This window comes from Biomphalaria glabrata, chromosome 3 (genome assembly GCF_947242115.1).
Source record: "Biomphalaria glabrata chromosome 3, xgBioGlab47.1, whole genome shotgun sequence".
Classification (NCBI taxonomy): domain Eukaryota; kingdom Metazoa; phylum Mollusca; class Gastropoda; family Planorbidae; genus Biomphalaria; species Biomphalaria glabrata.
This window is the reverse complement of record NC_074713.1, coordinates 22,795,662-22,812,961: the sequence shown is the minus strand read 5'-3', so window position 1 is coordinate 22,812,961 and position 17,300 is coordinate 22,795,662. Positions and strand designations below refer to the sequence as shown.

The following is a 17,300-nucleotide window of genomic DNA, read 5'->3' as shown; positions in this document are numbered from 1 at the left end:
TACAGGAAATGTTTGCAACAAATACAAATAATAGTTAAAGACGTTTTTTCTGGTCAACTAGCTGCTAAAATTAAAAGAAAACATTTCTGTTTGTTTATAAAGGCTAATAATGCACTTTGTATGTAAATATCACGCACATTTTTTTAAATGGACTTTTTGTGCAGCGATTTTCGTGCAGTAGCGTAACGTCGCAACATGATCAGGTGCTAAACCAATTCCTTAAACTTTTTTTAAAAATCAGATTTTATTTATTTTTTGTTTAGTGCCCCCATCCGAATAAAAGAAGCTTATTTTTGTGCGTTTTGTTTGTTGGTCGGTCTGTCCGTCACGATTAGATTTAAAAAAACTAGAACTCTAAAAGCTATTGAAAATCTGATTTACCCTTTAATGTTCCTCCCATAACATCTCAATAGTTTTAAGTATCTAAAATTGATTGTTCCGGATTTTTTTGTGCAAAACTAATCAACGCCAACAAATGTTTGTTTGCTCTTCTAACTTATATTACATTCAATTTCCATGCTTAAACGTTGCAAAAACACATTATCAATAATATGTTGTTCCGTTTTTTATGTAAATAGCATATTAATGCTAAATCATAATCTCTATACTGACTTATATTTCATTAAGTGTAAAAATGTTTCGGATATTGTTTTATAAAACATGAATTATGCCTAATGATTGTTTGAAATCGCATAAGGCTTTTAAAAAAAGTAATTTACTAGAATTGATTACTGAAAATTACTTTTTAGACATTTAATTTTCTTGTAAAACATAACATAGAAGTTTTGTAATCGATAAAGAAAGTTCTGGATTTTGTTTCTTACAAATCGTCGCCAGAAATTTCCGAATTTATTTAAAAATCTACTAACGCCAAATAATTGTTTGAACTCCCTCTTCTAATTAATAAACAAATAATCTTCTCATTTAAGAAATAATGTTTTTACGGATTTTTATGAAAAATATTTTAACTCACTACTCTCTTACAGTACATTTAACTTTCTACCTAAAACATTAAAAAATCTAATTATCGTTAATATTATGTTCCGATTTTTAAGGAAAACAGAATGCAAACACCAAAGTAAGGTATGAAAATCTCTCCACGTGGCTGTAGTACATCTAATTTTTATACGAGACCATCCAAAAAATTTAATTAACGGTATTACATTTATCTGAAATTCTCTTTTTCTTTTACTATTTATACAAACATCCGGAACAATCTATTATATAAACTTTTCAATTGTGTTCATACCTAAAAATTATTGCGATGTTTTGAAACGTAAAATAAAGGTTAATCAATTTTTAATAACTTTTAGTTGTTTTTTTTAATATCAAGATAACGGACAGACCGACTGACAGACAAAATGCAAAAACAATGTGGCTTTGATCCTTTTTAAATAATATCTATTAGAACTCAGTGCACCAATGTCTATGAACCCTCGTTAAATATCTCGTGTAAATAAAGACATTTTTTGTATGGTACCGGTACTAGCCTATTGTGAGGTAATGGAATTTTTTTTCTTTGACGTCATATGAATGGACTCTTTAAATGTAATGTTAAAAGAACGCACTCGGTGCACCAATGTCTATTAACCCTCGAAAAAATTGCTTGTATTAATGAAAACATATTTTAGTCTAACTAAGCCGTGTGACGTAGTGTTTTTTTTTTCCTTTGACGTCACATGGAATGAATTCTTTAAATGAAATGCTAAAAGAACGCACTCGGTGCACCAATGTCTATGAACACTCGAGAAATGGCTCGTGTTGATAAAGGTGATTTTTAGTCTAGCTAGGCCTTGTGACGTAGTGTTTTTTTTTCCTTTGACGTCATATGGAATGAATTCTTTAAATGAAATGCTAAAAGAACGCACTCGGTGCACCAATGTCTATGAACACTCGATAAAAGGCTCGTAATGATGAAGGCGATTTTTATTCTAGCTAGGCCGTGTGACGTAGTGTTTTTTTTCCTTTGACGTCATATGGAATGAATTCTTTAAATGAAATGCTTAAAGAACGCACTCGGTGCACCAAAGTCTATGAACACTCGATAAATGGCTCTTATAGATGAAGGCGATTTTTAGTCTAGCTAGGCCGTGTGACGTAGTGTTTTTTTTTCCCTCTGACGTTATATGGAATTAATTCTTCAAATGAAATGAAAAAAGAACTCGGTATAGTAATGTTTATTAAGCCTCGTTATGTGACTCGCGTTTAAAAAAGGAATGATATCTTGATTTAGATCTAATCTAGATTTTTTAAACTAGATCTAGATTTTTATTACAGTATATCTAGATCTGGATTTATATTCTAATTAAAATTATTTTAGAGTCTAGATCTAGAATTTCTAGATCTAGTTTAGACTAAAATAGACTAGATTAAGATGTAGAATTTCAATTTCTAAACTTAAAGTGTAAAAAAAAGTGTAGATTTTCATTTCCAAACGTTTTGATCAATATTGTAATGTTTTAATATACTAAAACTAATCTACTATTTTTTTTTATTAAATTTAAATTTAAATTTACGGCAAATGAATCTTTGAAACATTATTACTTTTGACCATCGGACGGCTGCCTGGTCGTGCGGTTTGCGCGCTGGACTGTCGTTCAGATTTATGGATGGCCCAGGGTTCAAACCCTGCCCGCTCCCATCCCCCGTCGTCCTGCGGGAGGTTTGGACTAGGAAGTAATTATCTTCAACTCTGAAGGAACATCCGAAACGTGTAAAACATTTTACATCAAAATTAAATCACCTCTTGAATATTATTTGCGAATATGCAGATCCGACAGGGATCCGACTTCGACGGGGGCCGCCTCTGAGTTTGTGTAACACAAACTCTCTTTGTAATCTTGTTTACTTTATAATCCCATCCCTAGATCTAAAACTCTAATTCAACTCTAAGATGATAAAACTTCTCTTCGCACAGATAGTTTTATACTTTAACACATAAACATATTAATTAAAGTCCATTCATTTCATATTTTGATCAATAAACATTCAAATTTGGTTTTCTAAAGCTACATTAATTTGCGAAAGCTGCGAAGCCGAGTTGAGATAGGCCTAGATCTATAGGCCTATTCATTCATGAATCGCGTACTAAAAATTATTTCGTTTAATTGTTTACTTTATAATCCCATCCCTAGATCTAAAACTCTAATCCAACTCTAAGATGATAAAACTTCTCTTCGCACAGATAGTTTTATACTTTAACACATAAATATATTAATTAAAGTCCATTTATTTCATATTTTGATCAAATAAACATTCAAATTTGGTTTTCTAAAGCTACATTCGTTTACGAAAGCTGCGAAGCCGAGTTGAGATAGGCCTAGATCTATATTCATTCATGAATCGCGTACTAAAAATTATTTCGTTTAATTGTTCACTTTATAATCCCATTTATTGAACAAAGCTATCGCTCTTTTCGTTTTTAATAGATAAGAATGTATAGACTTCGGGTAAACCATTTTCGCAAAACTAATTTTATTTTCGTAGCGAAAGAGAAATAACGTGAAAGGATTATTAGGTACGTTTAACATACATCTAAATCCAATCCACTAGATTATTCAAAAGCAAATGTTTTAATTTAAAAAAAATGCATTTAAGCCTATTAGCTATTTTTACATTGACACATTCGCTTTACTTATTACATTATTATTTCGTTTAATTGTTTACAAAACACTCTCAGTGACTATATCGACAGTAATGCGCAAATAAAGACCCGCGGGTCGCGGGTAACATATGTCTAGTTATCTATATTATAAAGTAGAATGTGTGGTGTATGTATGTATGTTACTTATAGACATCAAAACCGCTTGACCAATCTTGATAAAACTAGGCAGGAATGTTCCTTGGGTACTAACTTAGACCGTAGTGTATGTATTGTAGCCCTAAAACAAACTTAAAACCCTCAAAAAAAAAAAATAAAGTTGTCCGACTCTATTACAGCTATAGTATTTTATGGATCTAGGCCATGTCTACAATGTTGACATAAGAAAAGATAGAAAGGATTTAGACCTAGATCTAATTTTAAGAAATACACTTTGCGCAGATAGTTTTTTTACTTTGACACATGAAAATACAAAAGAAGATCCATTGATTTCATTATATACTAAAATTAACCTTCAATTTTGTGTTTCAAAAGCATTTTTTACATAAATTAGTTCCTGATATCTGTGACTACAGATTTCCTGACGAACATTCTTTCATTAGACAATACCGTAATGAATCGCGTACTAAATATTAATTCGTTTAATTGTTTACTTTATAATCCCATCCCTAGATCTAAAACTCTAATTCAACTCTAAGATGATAAAACTTCTCTTCACACAGATAGTTTTATACTTTAACACATAAACATATTAATTAAAGTCCATTCATTTCATATTTTGATCAAATAAACATTCAAATTTGGTTTCTAAAGCTACATTCGTTTACGAAAGCTGCGAAGCCGAGTTAAAGGCCTAGATCTATATTCATTCATGAATCGCGTACTAAAAATTATTTCGTTTAATTGTTCACTTTATAATCCCATCCCTAGATCTAAAACTCTAATCCAACTCTAAGATGATAAAACTTCTCTTCGCACAGATAGTTTTATACTTTAACACATAAATATATTAATTGAAGTCCATTCATTTCATATTTTGATCAAATAAACATTCAAATTTGGTTTTCTAAATCTACATTCGTTTACGAAAGCTGCGAAGCCGAGTTGAGATAGGCCTAGATCTATAGGCCTATTCATTCATGAATCGCGTACTAAAAATTATTTCGTTTAATTGTTCACTTTATAATCCCATTTATTTAACAAAGCTATCGCTCTTTTTGTTTTTAATAGATAAGAATGTATCGACTTCGGGTAAACCATTTTCGCAAAACTAATTTTATTTTCGTAGCGAAAGAGAAATAACGTGAAAGGATCATTAGTTACGTTTAACATACATCTAAATCCAATCCACTAGATTATTCAAAAGCAAATGTTTTAATTTTAAAAAAAATGGATTTTCCCCTATTAGCTATTTTGATTTGATAGCTTCATTCACACTATTTTTACATTGACACATTCGCTTTACTTATTACATTATTATTTCGTTTAATTGTTTACAAAACACTCTCAGTGACTATATCGAAAGTAATGCGCAAATAAAGACCCGCGGGTCGCGGGTAACATATGTCTAGTATAAGATAAGATAAGATGCTAAGGGTTGTATGAAGAAAATGGAATGCCAATAGAAGTTGGATAGGGAGGAGCAAAAGAGGTGATCGCTTTGTAGAGTTTGTAGTTCAAAAGGAGATCTGAAGAGAATAGCGTTTTGATGTTCGTTTGACTCCATTTATTTCCGGTTTATAGGGGAAGTGTTTAGTGGGCAATGAACACATAAATCTATGATGTAATCAGGTATTCTCAGACATTAAGATCAACTTGATCACCATTTTAGCCACAGACCTATATATATTATATCTAGACTGGAAAACGGAAACAAATTCTTATCCGCGATTGATCAACTCAGACCTATATATATATATAGATTGTTATGTATTACTCACAGAACTATATTTTCACGCAAATTCATGAAATAAAGCCGTTTCCTGTTAGTTTCCATTAAGATTATACTTCGAAAATCCTAGAAATTTAGTCATCTTATGTACATTTAAATAGATTGATGACCTAGATCTTTTTAGATTATGTATCTCAAATTTGCAAAATAATAATTATGAAATGAGAGTGCTCTTTTTTCGATGTTCATTTACTAGATCTAGATCATCTAGATCTAAACATTCAATTATATGTTACATAGGTTAGGGTTGAAAAAAACAACTTTTAACTACTTTACAAAACAACGCCTTGTTTCAACTTTTTAAAAAATTTCACATTTTTGTTTTGTAGTGCTAAAAGATGTCCAGTCAAGACGTGTGAGGACTGAGGAACAGTTGACAGTTCAATCCAACATTTTGTTTTGGGGCAAACAATAAACACTTTGTCTTCTATAGGCCAGGAGAGAAGGGGGGAAAACCATATTACAAAGCAATAATAAAAAAAAACCAAACAGAACATAAAACATCAACTAAGAAAACGAAACAAACCATGAAGCGTGTTCAAACACTGCAATAGCTTAGTAGAAATGTATTTTTAGCGTTGTATTTTTATTTTTAAATTGGACTAGAGTCAAGAATTTGGTTAGCGTGGAAAATTAAGGAGTTCAATTTTTTTTTGTTATTGTTTTTCTTCGAGTGTGCACGTGAGTGACTCTGTTAGTGTAACATTCTTGTGTGAGCAAAAGTCGGTAGCTTTTTCGTACCTGGCACTTGCTCACGCGCGTGGGTGACGTTAGCGATTTTTTTTACGCGCGTTTTTGTAAGAGTATAGAGGACGATGTAGGTAGAGAGTGGGAAAAAATACTGAGGGGTGGGTGGGTTGAAGTCTTTCCCCAATTACCAGTAAGAGTGTTTTGACCTTTGTAAGGTAAACCAATCAACCTTGAGGTGGAGCCAATTAATTAGGGAAATGAGAAACGTGTGCCCGGTCAAAAAAACAAGAAGAAACCTTGACCAAATATTGATAGCTTTGAAACATGTCAAGGAGGAAGTTGTGATGGTAATATGATCTTTTGGTTTGTTTTTGGGTTTTTAGTTCAATTTTTTTTGTTAGGCTTTTGGTTCTGTGTACTCTTCAAGATTTAATTATTATTTTTTTTATAGATCAAATTGTTTTCCTCTTCATTTTGTCTTTTAAATGTGTTTCCCCCCTTGCTGTTTTTCTTTCTTCTTTCTTTCACATTCTTACTACACTTCTTTTTTTCTATATAAAAGACAATTACCACAACTCATTGATTGTTTTTTTTTTTTGGTTCCTGTGCTTTTGTTTATTAAACTCATTACTGAATACGAAAAAATATTTGTCGAGTGCCACAATAGGACTTCATCTATGAGATATCATTAAAGTGTGTCTTGATTGATCATCCAGTGAATGCAGTTAAACATAACAGTAATAACTAGTGTGTCTTGGGAAATGTAAGGCCATGATTTTGGTATGGCCACCCCTGTATGACCTAGAAAGCTTCTGCGCCTTGACCCGCCCACATTGTTGGGAAGTTCATATCCAGTCATCCAATCTCTCACTCACCATTTAATGGCTGTTTGGTGTTGCTCTCTCGTTTGCGTTGTCTCCCTTCATTCGCAGTATGTAACTTCGGTCACTCGAATACCTGGCTGTAGAGGGTACCGCTCCCCTCGCTGTCTCGGTCAGGGTGCCTGTGAGTCTCCCATAACCTAGATTGCCTGTCTTGCCTGGTACAAAAAGAATAGCCAAAGGACTCTCTTATTTCCCAAATGAACAACTCTATGGAATGCACAACTCTGATTCAATGTACGAATAGTCTCGTGATCTTTGTATTTCTATGTCTCGACTATATGCCATTGTCGACATGCGACATGCCAAATTTCTACCAATTTCAAAATTTTACCCCGTTACATAAAAAACGTTATTTTCTATATGTTCTATTGATGTGTAGTCACGTAACACAGGCGATGCCTAATTTACGATACGCTATAGCCCTATCTGACCCTTTGCAGCCCTATCTGACCCTTTGCAGCCCTATCCGACCCTTTGCAGCCCCTCGAAACTTCTTCCCATAACAGAGTCTTAGATACTTGTTTCTATTGAACTCGACTTTTTGTGATGCCTCCCGTAGCACGCGTAATTGTAAATGATTCTAACAGATTGTGCACCACTGATGTAAAGATATATTGTCCCTCAGTTAAAACAGATTGTGCACCACTGATGTAAAGATATATTGTCCCTCAGTTAAAACAGATTGTGCACCACTGATGTAAAGATATATTGTCCCTCAGTTAAAACAGGTTGTGCACCACTGATGTAAAGATATATTGTCCCTCAGTTAAAACAGATTGTGCACCACTGATGTAAAGATATATTGTCCCTCAGTTAAAACAGGTTGTGCACCACTGATGTAAAGATATATTGTCCCTCAGTTAAAACAGGTTGTGCACCACTGATGTAAGCTGCTCACAACATCTATTTTAAATGTACTTGGGGTGGTGTTACAAAGCTTCAGTTTCTAGAAGTTGTGCGGTCGGCTGTAAGGGAAGGTTTAAATTACTTATTCCTTTAAGAGCCATTGTCATATCAGAGGGGATTACTTGCTGGATCTATTGGATGAGTTTAACTTTGAGCACAGCTAGTAACTTAAAAGTAAAGAGAACAAACTTAGAAATGGTTTGTTGGGCTGAGCTTACAAAATGAAACAGTTACAACCAATAGCAATAATCATTTATTTAACAGTCGTCTACATATTACAGAGGGGCTGTTGTTTGAAACAACAATTAAAATCAAGAAACTTTAGACTTAGTAGCGGTAAAACGTAAACTGGGGATTTTGATCTAACAAATACCCAAGTAAGCTTATTTGTTCATTTCTGTGACATATTCTACTCGGATATTTTACAACTATGAGGCTAGTTTGACCTAATGGATTTTTCTTTCTGTAAACAACGACCCGTAGTCGAAATTGCAGCTGATCCATCGGGACTTGAACCCTAGTCCTACGAAACCAGCTCATTTATTTGTCATTTAGTTGAGTTTAGCGGTCACACTGTGAAATGTCTTATGTTTTAAATCTGTTTACACAGAATGGATCAGGAGAATACAAACAAACAAACAAAAAAAAAACAACCATTAGATCTACTATTTATTCGACGAAACGGAAAGCTCATTATATTCATGAATTGAATTGGATAAGTAAATGCTATTTTACTATTTAAAAACGTATCTATGGTCATATCTGGCATTGCAGATGCAATGAATTCTTCCATCCAAGTTTTTGGTTTGTTTTCTTCACGAGCCTAGAGCACTAGGAGGCGGCACGCGCCTGCATTAAGTGAGGCCTAACTGAATGCCGTAGTGATGAGATATAATGATCTGGGATGCAGCTAATGCCCAGACCAGGGAGACCTCATCTTTTATTTACATTTTTTTTTCTTCCCGCAGCTCAGGTCAAGAAGTTCAAAGAGTGAGTGTCATCACAGAGCTGCCCAACCTTCTCCGAGACAACACGGTGGAATGTATGAGACGTGTGGTGCCCAAAGTCAGGGTGAGTCACTCTCTCTCCCTCTCCCTCTCTCTTTCATTGTACTCTTTTCTCTCTTTCTTTCTCTATTTATCCCCTCATTCCTTTCAGTCATCTTATTGTCGTTCCCCTCTTTTTATCCTGCAAGTGGTGAAGCTTTATGTTCATTCAATTGTTGCTTGCTATAACAAAGAATGTCCGTCGTGCAATGTTTACAGCAGTGAAACCTGTAGAGGAAACAAAAGGCACCTATCATTACACTAAAAAAAAATCCTAAAAAAAACAACTGTTCATTAAAAGTCTCCATGTCTTCCTATGTTAATGTAAAAAACGCATTCCTTGAACAACTTTCTAAGTGTTTGAATGCCTATCCACACGTAAGCTTACAATTCCTTGAACAACTTTCTGTCTAAGTGTTTGAATGCCTATCCACATGTAAGCTTACAATTCCTTGAACAACTTTCTGTCTCAGTGTTTGAATGCCTATCCAAACGTAAGCTTACAAGTCTACATTAGTTGCTTTAAAAAAATATTTATAGTTTTACACCCGGCGGTACACCGCTGCTGAAAGGCGCCAAATTATTTAAACATATGTGTGTGTGTGTGTGACACATTTTCTAACACCACTTTCACCCCTCGTAACACCTACACCATGTGTGCACGGTGGCTCACGGTACTTCTATGTTGTTCCCGTGTTTTTCAAGTTTAATACTAAAAGTGGAGGATTGTCGAATTGTACACAAGAGTAGTCTGGCTATATTTTGTGAGCGCCAACCATTAGCTGCAGCGCTATAGATGGCACCAGTTGCCAAGTCTTAAGTCTATGACCTTGTGCCGTTAATATCAATAGGGAGTAAAGTCACAAGTTTTCTTGACACCTAACGTCGAACTGGCCATCAGACCAATGAACGACTTTTGAACATCTGGTCCGCGGATAAGGTAAAAAACTAAAAGTCGGCGGAGGGTCATTTCGTGCGTCACACAGGGTGACAGCTGTAAAAAGGGGTGGAGGGCTTAGAACGTCCGTGACTCAATATCTTTGAAGAGTCACTCTTTGGTGAGATTTTCTTGTTCTTTCCGCGCCCTGCACATTCTCTCGCGGACACATTCAGTTGTTCCTTTGAGATTTTTTTGTTTGATTCTACTGACACTAAACTCAATGTATGTCTTCTAACTATAAATAATTGAAAACTCATTGATTGCATTTATATTCCAAAACAAAATCAATGTGTGTACTGAAGCTTGGCTTCTGAACCGGGGGTCCCGGGTTCGAATCCTGGTAAAGCTGGGAATTTTATTTCGGGATCCTTGGGCGCCTCTGAGTCCACCCAGCTCTAATGGGTACCTGACAATAGTTGGGGAAAAGTAAAGGCGGTTGGTCGTTGTGCTGGCCACATGACACTCTCGTTAACCGTAGGCCACAGAAACAGATGACCTTTACATCATCTGCCCTATAGACCACAAGGTCAGATGACCTTTACATCATCTGCCCTATAGACCACAAGGTCTGAAAGGGAAACTTTACTTTACTTTTACTGAACCTGTAGCTTATTTAAAAGTTAATGAAAAGTTAAAGGAAAGTGCAGTGATAATTACTAGATTTAATTGTCATCCACACGAAAAGTAAAGCAATTCCTAAGTCTCCACTTTGAATGTTTATGATATCATGTGCTCTGAGACTCTTTAGAATTGTTCTAACCGTTATTGTCATTCTTCACGAATGCGTCATTTTCTCAAGTGATAGAACACGTGACTTGTTTTTCTAAGACATTTGGGGGATTTTGTTTCTAATAGAAGGTTGAGAGAGATGGTTACGTGACCTAGATAGTCTAGTTAGTACATGCCCGTGCTGCATGCTACATAGTGGGTTAAAGTTCAATCTTGAACTAAATACACAGGAACAAATACCTTTGTTGGACTGATATTTTTTTATTTTTTTTTCCTCTTGCTGTTACTAAGTTCTGCTTCCGGCTTTTTACGACACCGTTTATTTAACTTTTATAAAAAAAAATTCTTACGACTTTAATTAACGTAAGATTGCCCTGCAAGTTTTTGTCTTAACGTGGACGTGAGAAACTTAGATGGTGACTGAGGGAGAATCAGAAACAGCGCGACAATAAGTGATTGACTATAGCCAGTGCTGGAGTTACCTCTTGGCAACACAAGCTATGGTCACAAATATCGTTTAAAAGAAAAAAAAAAGAAATACATGCTTAATGTTGATTACACATCTATACCTCAAATAGGTTAGGGCCTTGCCGAGTCTAAATCCGATTCTAATGAAAGCGAGAAAAAGAAATAGCACTCTTGATAGAATCAGAGAGGCGAACCTTCCAGAGATAATCCAGAGATCTTGATAGAATCAGGGAGGCGATGCTTCGAGAGATAATCTAGGGATACATTTTTTCTTCTTTATTTCATTTCTTACCGTTTCCGACTTAGATTTAGTTACATGATTTTATTGAGGCGTCATTCTGTTATCCATGGCTTGTATTACTCAACATCAAGTAGTAACTGCTTAGCGTAGTACAAAAGTTGATCTACCAATGGTATAGTGAAGCTACTGTAGATAACAGCATTTCTTTCCATCATGATGTTAGACGTTCTCCCTCTCTGTCTCTCTCTCTCTCTGTCTCTCTCTCTTTGTCTGTCTGTCTCTGTCTGTCTGTCTCTCTCTCTCTCCAAAAATAACGTTGGCGATTTTAAAAAGAACTTTCTGATTTCTGGCACTTTAAGTAAAAACAATCTTATATAAAATGTTCCGGTCTACCGCCATCAAGAAACTTTTGGGGGAAAAAACTCCCTGAAAGTATTTATGGCAGTCATGGCTGACTGTGTAAAGTGGTCCTCAACCTGTTCACCTGCAGTGCAATTAGCCTAGATTACCTTCGGATTGCAACACTTTTTGTTTCGCCTCCTCCTTCGATCTTGCCCTTCCGTGACGAGTGTATGTTTGGCTCAAGATCAAGACTCCCAGTGGGTGCATTTTGTAATGGTTGCATCATGAGAATGACAGATGAGCGCAGCGTTTTGTTCTTCATCTGTCAGTTGTTTTTTTTTTTTTCCTTCTTTCTTTTCTTCAACCCTCCCCTTGCTTCCCTCTTTGTTTTTGTGCTTTAAAAAACAACAACTCGAAATGGAAAAGCAAAACAAAAACAAAAGTTGAAAGTTACATTAGGCTGTAAAGTGTAGTTCCCACCCCCCCACCTTTTTTTTTTTTTTTTTAAAGCTTTTCCCAAATTTCAAGAAGAAATCGTATGTTAGTAGAAAGTAAGCTTCTTAAAAGTGCATGCATGGGGAATGTATGAGTTGAAAGTACGTTGGAAAGTATATGCCAGATAGTACAAACTGAAAACAAAATAGTTTGTGCTAGTGTGCGTTTAGAAGTATGTTAAGTATATGCAGTATATGCTAGAAAGAATGTGTTTAAACTTTTTAATTAGAAGGTAAGCGTTTAAAAGTAGGTGTTTGATTATGTTAGAATGTATGTGTTGTTTCTAATAGGTTATACATAGGGCAGTTTAAAGAATGACAACTATTTATTTATTGATTATACAAAATATTTTCTACTTGAACTAATTTTTGTTGGTTTCGTTTGTTGTGTTTTAAAAATAAATCCTCATCTTGGAAGTGGCACTCGGGCCAGATGTTGGCTGAGTTACTGGTGTTAACAATGTTACTTTCAAGAAAGAAATTAGGCGTGTCCCAGGTTCAAAACTTGTTTACGCGAGATTTTTTTTTTTTAGATGAGTTCAAGTTGACCTGTTGAAATAATTCCTTTTTTTATTCAGAAAACGCGCGCTTTTGTGTGTGTGTGTCTGGGTGTGTTTGTGTGTGTGTGTCTGTGTTTGTGTCTAGTGTGAATTCTATGTCTAGTACAAGGACGTGGGACTTAAAAATATTGTCTGTCTGCTTTGGAAGGTTTAGACATTCTCTGTCGCGGTGAACTAGCAGTCGGACCTGATGCAACGCTCCAAAAAAAAAAACAACATGTTTTTATGAAAGCATTATCAAGAATTGAATTCTTTGCTTCTCGCTTTAAGGACATCTCGGGGACTCGACTTCTCCCTGCACTGATTGGATCAGAACAACTCGTGTGCTCTGTCTATGGGGAGGTGGCGAAAGATCCTGGGCAATCTGTAGTATTATTGCTTAGGATCGAGATTCATAAAAAGAACAGAATGTATTGTTGTTCCATTAAGTGTCTCCTCATGAATTCGTATGATTTGTCAAGTCTGCAGCAGTACCGCTCTGTAACTGCTCAAAAGAATCTTATCAATGTTGGTCTCGAACATTTCTAGGGCCCTAGGGGTCTGTTTTTACTCTCTTTCATCTTGCAAATATTTTTTTCTTTATCGACCTCAGAACTCTGCACTAAGTATTAGTAGTATCTTAATTTTAATACAAATCAATATTTAAAAAAAAAACGTTTTCAAAAATCCGCCCTAGACAAGCAGACGTCAAGTTCAATTTTATTGTGTTTTATCTGGTTTCAAACACAAAACACGGTTTGACTGTTAAACTCATTATCTGCGGTCCTGTTTACTGTTTATTATTTTTTAATGAAAATTTACCAAGAGCAGTAACATATCCACTTCATTTAGAGACTTCTACTCTGAATAGTTCATGTCATAAAACCTCAACTCTGGGTTCACAGAAGCTTCTTTAAGCTTTGTCAGATGATGTCACTAAAAGGCATATTGACAGCAGTGTTACAGCACAGTTTCGCTCGTCTCTAAAACTCATTATTTCGCCTCTTAAAAAGCGAACGTAGGCCACTGCAACTTTCATAGGCCTAGCGCGAATTGTTGGTGTCTATTATTAAAATATACCATTTTAACTTATTATTAAAGTGTTTCTTGAAAATCTCCTGAAATTGTAAAATATACAAAAAAGTCATGAAAATCTCCTGAAATTGTAAAATATACAAAAAAGTCATGAAAATCTCCTGAAATTATTAAAATCTTGTTAAAACCGATGCAAATCTCCTTAAAAAACAGTCATTAAATATGGAAAACGCCAACCCTACTAGCAATTAAAAAAAAACAAAAAAAAACGGCATTGTCAGCTTTCATTTAATAAAAATGTAATAATAAGGCCAATTTTAACCAAAACAAGAAGTTCAAATTCTTAAATTACTTAAATTGTCACTGGCGTTCAAATATTGATCTGAATCTATCTCGACCTCTTTAAAAAAATAAACGTCCTTTTTGCCAATCGATAGTAAATCTAAAAGACAGATCTGAGTGTTTATCAGCTTTTTGTTGAAAACTACTATCTACTGTAGATGGCTCGTAAAGTTAATTTGACATTGATTTTGTACTTAGTAAAAGTATTAATAAAATGCAAAGACGAATTTATTTTCTAATAAAAAATCTTAATTTTCTCTTATTATCCTTATCACAACCCATAATAGGCCCCGCGCAATCCGTTTCGCATAAGGATCCGCAATCTGTTGGACCGGCCCTGCCGCGAACATAATGTGCCATGTATCATCAAGTTTGAATAAATAGCAAGAGATATTCTCGCAGCAATCTCCCCATTTGTCTTCAATTTCTTACAATCTGCTCTGGAAGCAATCAGTGGTTGCAATTATCTTTTGTTCAACAGACATATTTAGAACGTAATTCTGCAGCAAGTTGGACTCCAGTGTCCTGCACGTATCGTATCTCTGTCTCCAGTGTCCTGCACGTATCGTATCTGTCTCCAGTGTCCTGCACGTATCGTATCTCTGTCTCCAGTATCCTGCACGTATCGTATCTCTGTCTCCAGTGTCCTGCACGTATCGTATCTTTGTCTCCAGTGTCCTGCACTTATCGTACCTCTGTCTCCATTGTCCTGCACGTATCGTATCTGTCTCCAGTGTCCTGCACGTATCGTATCTCTGTCTCCAGTATCCTGCACGTATCGTATCTCTGTCTCCAGTGTCCTGCACGTATCGTATCTCTGTCTCCAGTGTCCTGCACGTATCGTATCTCTGTCTCCAGTGTGCTGCACGTATCGTATCTCTGTCTCCAGTGTCCTGCACTTATCGTATCTCTGTCTCCAGTGTCCTGCACGTATCGTATCTCTGTCTCCAGTGTCCTGCACGTATCGTATCTCTGTCTCCAGTGTCCTGCACTTATCGTATCTCTGTCTAAAGTGTCCTGCGCTTATCGTATCTCTCTATCTAGTGTCCTGCACGTATCGTATCTCTGTCTCCAGTGTCCTGCACGTATCGTCTCAGTATCCAGTGTCCTGCACGTATCGTCTCTGTCTCCAGTGTCCTACACGTATCGTCTCTGTCTCCAGTGTCCTACACGTATCGTCTCTGTCTCCAGTGTCCTACACGTATCGTCTCTGTCTCCAGTGTCCTGCACGTATCGTATCGTCTTTCCACTCACTACAAATGGATGGTATCTGTAGGAACATGCATGGTGGGATTTGCAGTATCGCATGGATGGTATCTGTAGGAACATGCATGGTGTGATTTGCAGTATCGCGTGGATGGTATCTGTAGGAACATGCATGGTGTGATTTGCAGTATCGCATCGATGGTATCTGTAGGAACATGCATGGTGTGATTTGCAGTATCGCATGGATGGTATCTGTAGGAACATGCATGGTGTGATTTGCAGTATCGCATGGATGGTATCTGTAGGAACATGCATGGTGTGATTTGCAGTATCGCATGGATGGTATCTGTAGGAACATGCATGGTGTGATTTGCAGTATCGCATGGATGGTATCTGTAGGAACATGCACTGTGTGATTTGTTTGCGATACTGTTGAACGATAACCACTTTGATGTGGATCTGCGGGTCTTTGTTTGGTAATCTTGTGCAATAGATAGTTTACTCACAGATAAAATTATGTTCATAGACAAACCTCACAGCCTACGAATTTTCCCCCTTGGCACTTTAATTAGGACCGTGTTCTAATTGTTGTTCCTTAAAGACTAAGCAATGATGGACAAAGGTGTTCGATGGGGCGTGCTATATTTGAATGTTTTCTCTTCTCTCCTTGCGTCAAGTCCGTCTCGTAAGAGAATCATTTCTGACATAGTGTGGGCGGCTTCAGGTTTTTACTTTTTAGTGGTTAATAAATAAATAGAATGGCCTGTTTGTTGCTGTTGATTGACGTCATTGCCAATACCAGGTATCAATTTACCCCGAATATTTGTCTTACCTGTTGATTTATACAAGCGGTTATCCTGTTGGCTAGGTTGGGGTCTATCATAAATCCCAGTAATGGTGGTAGTGCAGCATGGTGTGAATGACAAATGGTTCGAATGTGGGTCTTGAATGGAAGGGAGGTTAAAAATGAGGAGGTCGGAAATACGGACATGAACAAAGTTTCCTATATTAGGAGAACATTTCTCATAATAATATTAAAAGTGATTCTTCATTTTACTGTTAATTCTTTGAAGCGAGTAGAATATTATTTTTCCTTTTATTTTTTTTTCTTTTATAGATTCTCCCTCTTCTTCATCCACTCTTCTGCCATGAAGTTACAATTCTCTAACCTTCAATCCAATCTTCTCCAATGACGATAAAATTCTTAAACTACAGAATCTCTGTGGACATGTCAAATCATTGGAATAAATCTGGTCTTAAACCTGACCACACCAGAGTGCAGTTTTTTTGTTTGTTCCTATTGTCTTGCTGACCTCAGGTCTTGTTTACGAATCTATAGGGAACCACTTGCCTGTTTCAGAGTCTTGTTTGTTCAGCCCCCAAAAATCAACATTGTTGAGATAAAGCGTTGACCCAGATAGAAATTGATTGTGACAGAATCCTAACACGAGTGACACGACGACAGTGCAGGGTCATTCATCACAGAAAAGAATATATCATTTGGGAACACTGCTCCTTTTTAGTAGGGTGTCGGGGAAAGGTGCTAACCTACGTAGTCATAACTTATCACTAAATGTGTAGAACCACATCCCTTGCACTGATACAAGCTCATTCTTCAATTTTTAGCGGCCTCCGAAAAGACGTAATTAATTTTGTATGGAATGTCTGTCCGTCCGTCCCGTTTAGATCACGTAAACTAGAAAAGATAGTGAAAATCTGACACCATATTTTCGACCATTGAAAATCTGACACCATATTTTCGACCATTCAAAGTTCTGAGCAAAGGCTACTTTTTTTCTTTTCTGAAAGCGAAAAACTTATTTTTTTAAAAATCACGTATGCAAGCAGTTATTTTCATAAAAATACACCACTTTTGCAACTATTCA

General features: G+C 36.0%; 1 protein-coding gene across 11 annotated transcripts in view; it reads left to right on the top strand.

Annotated features, from left to right (window-relative positions):
- The window catches only part of LOC106056868 (serine/threonine-protein phosphatase 4 regulatory subunit 4-like), a 115,344-nt gene that overhangs the window by 50,253 nt on the left and 47,791 nt on the right, over window positions 1-17,300 (top strand). For all 11 annotated transcript variants that reach the window (XM_056024022.1, XM_013213778.2, XM_056024017.1 and 8 more), the window contains exon 3: window positions 9,001-9,103. In XM_056024022.1, the coding sequence (XP_055879997.1) occupies window positions 9,001-9,103 (103 nt within the window). The remainder of the gene's footprint in view (window positions 1-9,000; window positions 9,104-17,300) is intronic.